This window comes from Pleuronectes platessa, chromosome 11 (genome assembly GCF_947347685.1).
Source record: "Pleuronectes platessa chromosome 11, fPlePla1.1, whole genome shotgun sequence".
NCBI lineage: Eukaryota > Metazoa > Chordata > Actinopteri > Pleuronectiformes > Pleuronectidae > Pleuronectes > Pleuronectes platessa.
In genome coordinates, this window is record NC_070636.1 from 10,541,166 (window position 1) to 10,550,084 (window position 8,919).

Below are 8,919 nucleotides of genomic sequence, written 5' to 3' on the forward strand. Positions count from 1 at the left end.
AGGACCGCGGGTGCACGTGGTCGAGTCCCTTTCCAATGGCACGTCACTCGGATTAAACACAACCATCCCAATGCGTCGAGTATGAGCGCAGAGGCTCGGACACACAGCACCAGTGCCACATAAGGTAATGTGTGTGTCTTTTTTTTTCCCCAGAAGAAGCCTCGAGATCATTTAAGTTAATGATGTCTCTGATAAGAAATTCGGTTTATTTTGAGAATACGGATTTAGTCTTTTACTCCATGTCCGTGCGTAACGGGAGCAGACGCATGTGGCTCAGGCGCGCCAATTCTATTATATTCCCATAGACAGTAATATTACAGTGTGAATGTATCTTGCAGTGTGATTCTCATTCTGATAACGTTATCATGTCCCAGCTATAGGTTTAATCTCCAGGTGTTTGTCTTCATCCCCACGCGCCTTAGAGAACGTGCCATATCTGTGAAGCGCCTTTCTCGTTTCTCATTTTAACGCTGTTTTCGTCTAATCAACTTTAGAGTTCCTGTGACAGATGCTCGCGGCCACTGAGCGCTCCTTTTCCCCGACTTTACTCGCTTTGTGTGTTGCAGGATACAAAACAAAGGTACTCGCTGGGAATTACGATGCATCTCACAGCGGTGGTCTTGATTCTGGTCGTGGCAGGCATCGCCAAAGGTAATCAGAGATTTTTGTTTTGATCAATGTACGGACAAAAAGATCTGAAAAAATAACTCTCCTTTCGAAGCGATTTACTCTCTGCCCGGAAAGAAAGTATAACACATGAATGTTTTACTGCTCTGAGTGTTTGGTGTTGATTCTTGTCTCTGATGTCTCTCCGTCTCTCTCTCATAGGTTGGGATTGCAGAGGGTGCAACACTGAAAATGGGTTTTGTGAGAAGCCAGGGAAGTGCAGGTATAACCTCCTCCTCAGATTCCTGTGTGGATGATGGGTCGCATCATGTGGGCTTTAGCAGCCTCATGTCCATACACTGCTGGAGCTGTGAATGTCCCTCTCTGAGAAATGCAGTGGCAATCCAGCCTGCTGGATCCCCCTGCTTGTTCTAGATCTGTTTGGCCCGTGTTTTGTGCAAAGAGCCAAATCAGACATTTGTTTGAACAGTAAAAAAAGCATTGTTATCCTAACACACAGCTCAACTGCTTCTGGTTACACATCCTGCCCAGTTCTAAGTGTTTTTCTGGCAGTGACTCCTGCTATGCACTCCTGAGCCAAAATGATTGGATAAGAATTCAACCAATTACTGTTTAAACGAGAGACAATGTTCAATTCCACCTTTGCTGTGAGGATGCAGCCACGGCAAAGGGGAAATCACAAGCCCGAGAGGAGCTGGGCGTTGTGTATTAATAGGTTGGGATTGTTCCCGTTTCCTCTCCTTCAGGTGCAAACCGGGCTGGCAAGGAGACAACTGTGACCGGTGCCTGCTGTTCCCCGGCTGTCTGCACGGCACATGCGAGAGGGCGTGGCAGTGCGTGTGCGCAGAGGGCTGGGTGGGCAGCCTGTGTGACCAAGGTGAGTGTCATTAAGCTCCCCAGAGGCACCACAGTCTGTGTCCGCCTCTAAACGCTCGCCGACAACACCGGTGGCGAGGGTGAGTCACAGAGAATAACACACACAACGCACCCAAATTAAGTCTGAGTAATACAGTTTAATTCTATTTTTAGATGGTAGAAAGTTAAGAGTGGAGGGGGAAAAGTAAGGATGGAGGAATCTGGGACACTGAAAGCTGAAGCCGCAAAAATAATCCTCATTATAAAATGACAATCCTCTGCTTTCCAATTAAGGAAGGCACATTTAATGAAGTTCACAAGACCTCGTAAGTTTTGTGTTGTGGCAGTGAGAATGTAAATGTTAAAGCCTTCCAAAAGTCACATTTCCATTTCTGTATACGCCTCAATTTGAATCTAGCACTTGAGTAATAAGTCATTTAATATCGAGAGTTAATCTTATTGCAAGGAAATGATTTGCTGGCGCTCGATCAAAGGAGGAAAGAAGAAACTTTTTTGGCTTCTGGCTCCGATTCACCTACTTATCGTCTCTGTCGGTGAATCTCTTATTCAGTTGGAGCACGTGAGCTGCTCGCGATGTGCAAACGTGGACCGTTATGTTCTCGCTTGTGCTGCTGGTGACAACATGCTGCGGTGGGGGGGGGGGGGCGCGAGTGAGAAAGTGCAAACAAAGGAGGGGGAGGAAAAAACAGGCAGAGAGACACAGAAGCCCCACATCAAGAGAGATCTAAAATAAGTATGCTTCCTTTTTTTCACAGATACCCGCCTGTGCTCGTCCAGGCCTTGTGTCGGCAACGCCACCTGCATAGAGACGGGAGAGGGGGGGTACCTGTGCATCTGTCCCCCCGGCTACGCTGGAGAAAGCTGCCACCTGAAGACAGGAGCGTGCCTCACAAACGGGTACCAACGTCTCTAATCTGCATTTTCATTGAAGCTTAGAAAAATAAATCAATGGCTTTACAGCTTAAATTCCTTTTGTTCATCATTAGGAGCAATTATCAATACATGGTAGGATTTATGTCATCTCTCGTTGTATCATCCGGGCAGCCAATCGAAACCGCCCGTGAGTTGCTGGCTGGGGTCAGCCGTTAGAGGGGGAAAATAATGGTTGTTCTTTTTCACTTCTGCACAAATGAGACCGTCTGGGTGTTGTGACTTGTTATGGGCAGTGTGGTGTTTGTGTATTTGTTAGACAAAGAGAAACACTGGCATTGATACAGGTCCTCAACAAACATGTGCATGCTAACAATGAAGAACTGGCAAGTTTCCAGGTCTGTGAACGAAAGCTCCAATGGAGCTCCGGCTCATTAATCCTGGTCAGAAAGTCAACTTTCATTTTACGACTGATGTCTCTATGAAATCCAATAAGGCAAAGAAGAACATGGTGTATGCAGCGAAGAACAGCAATAAAATCCTCACCTACAAGTGTATAAATCAGATCCAAGCAACTGATGCGACTTGGAATTAGCGATGCACAAACTTTAAGATATAGAATGCAACAATTCTTATTAAAAAATGACTGGAACTAAGTTAAATATGTTCTTCACTTGTGTACGTACTCCATCCGAAATGTTTCCAGCAACGTTCAAACTCAGAAAAATCCCAAATCTTATTCGAGGTAACACAACGTTTCCTTTTTGGTTTGTAACTTCCAGGATAAAGGATGTTTAACGCAGGAAAAACACACTTCTAACATTTTAGCCAGTTGGCTGCTTATTTCCTCCACTGTTTTTACTGGCCGGTTTGTATCTGAGTCACGTCAGGTAGATTGTCATCGGCAATGATGTTGAAGACCACAACTCCCAGGATCCTTGTTGTTTCAGGACGTTATCAAACTAGGTCTTTTGTCACTGCTTCGATTGAGAGATCACAGCTGAGCCAAACTGTGAACTGACGCATAATATTATCATCATTTAAGTTAATATAGAATCTGTAGGTGAGAGACAGTATTTTGGGGCTAGAACATTCTGCTTTCTGTTTCTAGTACTTTGACCAATAACATTTGAGCAAAAGGAGGAAGAACACATTACATGAAATGAATCAGCTATCTCTTAACCAAATTATCTGCATTCATGTGCAGATAGCTATTAATAGAGATTATCCAATATGTTGTTTGGACCTAAAACACTTTTAAATTTTGTGTTGTTGCTTTTGTTTCATGTGGAGAAACATTCCACTCGTTGGACTATAGACAGTGAGACTGTAGACGTTTGACTTTTCGGCCCGGATGTCCACTGTCTACACTGGAAGTAACTAAATATTTGCTGTTACCCATCATCGTCTGATAATAATAAATGGACTCTGCTAGTGATTGCATATTAAAACAGCAGATAAGAAAACAACATTGGCACTTATTAGGAGTCGTGATTCTGTCCACCTGGCAAATGAAAATCTAATATTCCCTCCTCTACGAAGTCCGGAGGGAAATAACTTCCTCTTCAGCTGCTCACTGCTCCAGTACCGCTCACCAGTGACTTATTAACCGTGCGTCTGCTGAGCTGCTAGTGTGCACTGAGCTTTAGCGATTTTTGTGCTGACAATAGAGCATTTAGAGGGAATCCCAGCAGTGGAGTAATAGTTATAAGTGATAGTGAACTGCATGTTGGTGCCGCCATTTAAAGTGGTTAGAATAGGTATTGGTAATGTGGGACCGTACAATACAATGTAGAATACCTTCCTACATATTTAGGCCAATATTTTCTATATATCAGTACAACACATACCGTAGTAAACTATGCTGTAGCAGAGAGGGACATAACCGTGCTTATGTCCCCAAAACAAACACAAGCTTACATTTTGGTTGCTTTCACATCAAGCACATGAATCCTCTGATGTGGAAAAAATGAATTTCAGAAAATTCATTCCCCAGCTTCCTCTTGTCTCACATACAGCAGGAGCTGTGTTGCTTGTGTTGACAAGCCGACACCTTCGCATGGCTGCCGGCGCCGTGTACCTGGGCAGCATTGTAAGCTGCGTGTCGGTTCAGAGGCTGCATCCTCCGAACGTCAACGTTTCAAAACCCGATACCTCAGAATCACTCAACAGGGCTGACACATTTTTATACTCTCCTCAATAAAGTGCATGACAAGAAAATCAAACGTCTTTTGCCGGCGTTTGTAGGACACGTCTGATGTGTGCTTCACATATGCCACAATCCTCTGCTCCCAAGGCAGTAGTTTAATCATACATCCAGATATTCCGTGGGAATTTGCCTCCAGGTGCTCATCACTCTCGCTGACAAATATATCACGTGAACAGAACCAATTACTGCAAAATGTCAGAGGATGGAAACGATTGAAGGTATAAATATCACTGTTGATGTGTGTTAAGAGCCTGGATCTGTTACCAGCGTCAGAGCTAAACAGAAGTCCCTATTACCAGGTAATCATCATGTGCCGTTTCTCCACTGTGGGGTTGAATTGAAGGGTTGAAGCACATGATGTAAAACCTGTAATCAGGAGATGGCACTTTTATTTTTCCCAAGGGGAACCGGGTTTGTCTGTTGGCCTTTACCGCCCTGTTCGACTTCACGAGATGATGATGGAAAGCTGAACGCACCAGTTGCTCTGTCCTCATTTGGAGGGACGAGGCTCAGGCTCAGTGAGGAATTCAGGTCGTCTGAAAGGACACACCTTCACAGTGTCTCGTCAGAATTAGCTTAAAGCTCAAGCGGGAAAATACAGTTAAAAAAGTGTACGATGAAAAGAGATGTTTTCCGATAGCATTTTGTCCCTTCCCAAAACCGATACCTGGACTTTGCGTACATTAAACAGGGGATTTGAAATAATATCTTTTAACACTGTATTGAAGTGATGACTGCTATTATTGTTGTATAACCTATTGCTAGTTTTGTAACTGGAAACACTAGCGACAGCCCTTGAAACGGAAGTCTTGCATATGGCACACTCCGCTGTTTTACTTGTTGGACTCTCCGGCGGGAAGTATTGCAGAATCGCAGACATTTTAACGAGTTCTGGATAACCCTACACTACTGGAAATCACTTCTTGTTTGCGACTCTAAAAACAGCACTCGATAGGCGGCTGCTGCTGCTGGTTTGGAGCGGCGAGGAACAAGTGATTTCTGGGAAAAGAAAATTGAAGTTTCACCTGGATGAAACTAATATGCTCTAGAGTCCTGGAATCAGATTGGTACATTGACCCGGCATGTCCAATGCTGTTGTCGGCATTGGAACCTCTCTGAAGCTGAAATTTCTAAAAGGAGCAATAAATCATCTGGATTTTATTATTTTTGCTTTCAGATGAGATTCACTATTGACTTAATGTCCACAACAAATCCAGAGGCTCATTCCAGTAGGCTCCCCTCCTGTTTCCCTTCCCACCAGTGGGTTACAGACAGCGCTGATCCATGAAGCCGTCCTCCTTCCGCCCATCAGTTGAATATGAACGACTCTCTGGAGACGCAGCGAGCTGACACAGCCCCTCCAGACGCCGCACCCCCACCATGTTCCTTCTGTCAGACAGCCTTGTTATTGGCTTGAACGACACACCTAAAATCCAATAGCCTTCAGCTCAGTGTCAGTGAACTGACAGATCTCCTTTTGAACAGAAAAAAAACCTAGTCTTTTGAGTCTTATTATTTTAACAATGAGACGACTGGAGCTTCACTCGTACGCCAGCAGAATTCATCTCCATTAAAAAAAAAGGGCCTGCTCGAGGTTTCATTATTCAGCTCCTCAATCAGCCAACAGAGACGCTTACAAAATATACCAGTGCGATAATTCTTTAGACTTCTGCTCAGACATGAGAAGTTACAGAGTTGAATATTTACATCAGCTAGTATTAGAGTTATGGATTGGTTTTTATCAGTGCACTCACTCCGTGTAGCTTTACCATGTCGATCACCAGCTGCACATGCAGGTGCAGGAGGATTATAACAGAGATAAAGCTCAGAATAACTGATGTCTTATTACTGGGAGAGTGTTTCATAATGCAGAAAATGAGCTATAGTGTTTTTTTATTAGATCTTGGTGATGTGAAAATAATTAATAGCAGAATAAGGAATGTTTCTAAAGCGCAAACAGAGGATTCATTGATTTTTTGTAAGTATTTTGATAATTAATTAAATAGGTAATTTGACAGGCATTACCATGAACACTTTTAAAGTTTAAAACTGGCATTCGTACTTTTTATTTCTGAATTTTTGAGCATATCTTCATGGTCTCCTACTTTACTGAGCGTTTAGTGTTGTCCTTTGGTTTGAAATCCATTTGGATAAAAGAATCTGCCAAATGGAGAAATGTAAAAGAAGTAAGAACATAATCACCACATTAATAGATATTTAAATTAAATATTAGATGCAGTCCTATATTATTCAAACATTAATATACTTTTTATCAAAATATGGCAAAAACTACTCAACCTTTATTTAATCTTATTAAAGTTAAATTAAATTACTGTGACCTACTGTTAAGTATTATAATATATGTATTAGCGATCAAATATGTGATGATATAAGATAGTATATAATGATGGATGGTGCTTTTGAGCATACATCAGATGAGAAAGAACAATACTAAGAAAGTACTCAGGACCTGCAATATTTACAAGGCAGATTTATTTTGTCGGAGGTCATTTTAGTGCAAGACTTATAAACTCATTTTAAATATACTGACTTCTGATGTTGATAAGTTTTGGACTGTGTAAGCAGATTGTGGCACCGCAGTCAGTGTGATTGAACTTGGTCCCAGACAAAAATGAATGTTGCACTATCTACAGTAGCAGGGCTGCCTTCCTGGGCATGAATCTAGTCTTGACAAATTAAGTGCTGTGTGTGCCATGGCCAACAGTGACCGCTGAGATCTCAAATTTAATCTGAATAATTAACAGGAGCTTTTTGTGCAATAAAAGTCTGACCGGCAATATTTAAAAACTGAATATCTTCTGAGCTTGATTAGTAATCCATACATTTTGGCCTCAGTTTCTCCTAAATGAGGGAAAAATTTATTGTCAGAGTCATGTTGAAATATTTTTGCAGCTCAGTCCTTTAGTCTTTCAATTGAAAAACAATCTAATGGATTCTTAACTGTTTACTAAAGTTATTAATGAGCACATCACCCCTAAAGATCCAAACCACCATAGTTAGAGATTCAAGATTCTCACTGGAGGGCCACATTATTGATTGTTATTATCGATTGGGCACATTAAAAGAAGATTACTTTAAATAATAATGGCCCCAGGAAACTCCCCTGAGGGACCCAATAAATCACAAATTGAAAAACCTCCGTCCCTACCATCTGCTTTTTAAAATTCTCAGTATTAAAGCTGTATTTAAAACTGCTAAAACTCTATTTTCCCTGTTGAATACTCATAGTGTGCTGCTCTGTCCTTCAGCTCTCCTTGTCAGAACGGAGGCACATGTACAGACACCGGAGGCTCAGCAGCCTCCTCTTCCTGCTCATGTCCCCCTGGATTTTCCGGAGACTTCTGCGAGATAAGTGTTGACAGCTGCCAGCCTAACCCCTGCGTCAATGGTGGCAACTGTACAAATCACGGCCTGGCCTTCACCTGTCTCTGTCCGCACAGCTTCACTGGTTTTACTTGTAACGACTCCAGCAACCTGTCGCCCTGCGGCGGCCGGCCCTGTGCCAACGGCAGCACATGTGTTGGTCAGCCTGATGGAACCTTCAGGTGTGTTTGCCAGAAATGGTTTACAGGTCCCACATGTTCCCTTCAGCACAGGCCGAAGGCCAAGCCTAAACCTGCCAGTTCCAGGCCTGCGGAACACAAGGTGTTTGCACTGACCCCGCAGCATTACTCCCTTCCTGCTCACGCCTTCCACAGGCTCCTCAGACCGCCGGAGAGAGACCTGCTGAAGATCACCCTGAAGGAGACCGTCCACTCCCCCGGTGTCCTCGTCACCCAGGGTCAGCTCATCTGCTTCGGCATACTGGCCCTGCTCACCTGCCTGGTCATACTAGGCACCACAGGCATCGTGTTTTTCGGCCGCTGCGAGACGTGGCTGGCTAACGCCAAGTACAACCAGCTTGTTCGGCAGCAAAGGGAACACCTGCTGAGGGAGAACGGCTGTAACCAGGAAGAGCCAGAGCACTCAGTGAACATCATCCTGCCGGAGAAGATTAGACTCACCAGCTTTGGGAGACACTACACATCCATTTGATTAGATCGTCTCTTCCTCTTCCCGACTTCCTGACTGCTGCCCTGTCTTGTTTGTGAAGTTAGAGATTCTGGACGACGTTGGAATATAACTGAATGTACAGTCGACCTGACTGGAGTGGACAAACATAACACTGGATTATAAATGCGCTTTTAATCTAAAAAGATATACATTTTACACAGGTATAAAATGATAAACCATGTTCCAACAAATATCACCTTGATGGTTGGTTTAAACAAAAAATGTCACATTGTTATATTTCTTAGAAAACAAAAATTCTAATA

At 43.2% G+C, this 8,919-nt stretch overlaps 1 protein-coding gene across 1 annotated transcript; it reads left to right on the forward strand.

Moving 5' to 3' along the window:
* Positions 1-590: 590 nt before the first annotated feature.
* Positions 591-8,638, forward strand: LOC128451450 (protein delta homolog 1). Its single transcript, XM_053435288.1, has 5 exons — positions 591-651; positions 829-889; positions 1,374-1,504; positions 2,259-2,400; positions 7,852-8,638. Exons 1-5 carry the CDS (start codon positions 600-602, stop codon positions 8,636-8,638), a joined length of 1,173 nt encoding a protein of 390 aa, XP_053291263.1. The 5' UTR covers positions 591-599.
* Positions 8,639-8,919: the final 281 nt, after the last annotated feature.

Bases quoted from the DNA above. Each gene is read 5' to 3' on its own strand.
- LOC128451450 (XM_053435288.1), top strand. From the start codon at position 600: ATGCATCTCACAGCGGTGGTCTTGATTCTGGTCGTGGCAGGCATCGCC. The intron at 652-828 runs GTAATCAGAGAT...TCTCTCTCATAG, and splicing joins CGTGGCAGGCATCGCCAAAG to GTTGGGATTGCAGAGGGTGC. The intron at 890-1,373 runs GTATAACCTCCT...CCTCTCCTTCAG, and splicing joins GAGAAGCCAGGGAAGTGCAG to GTGCAAACCGGGCTGGCAAG.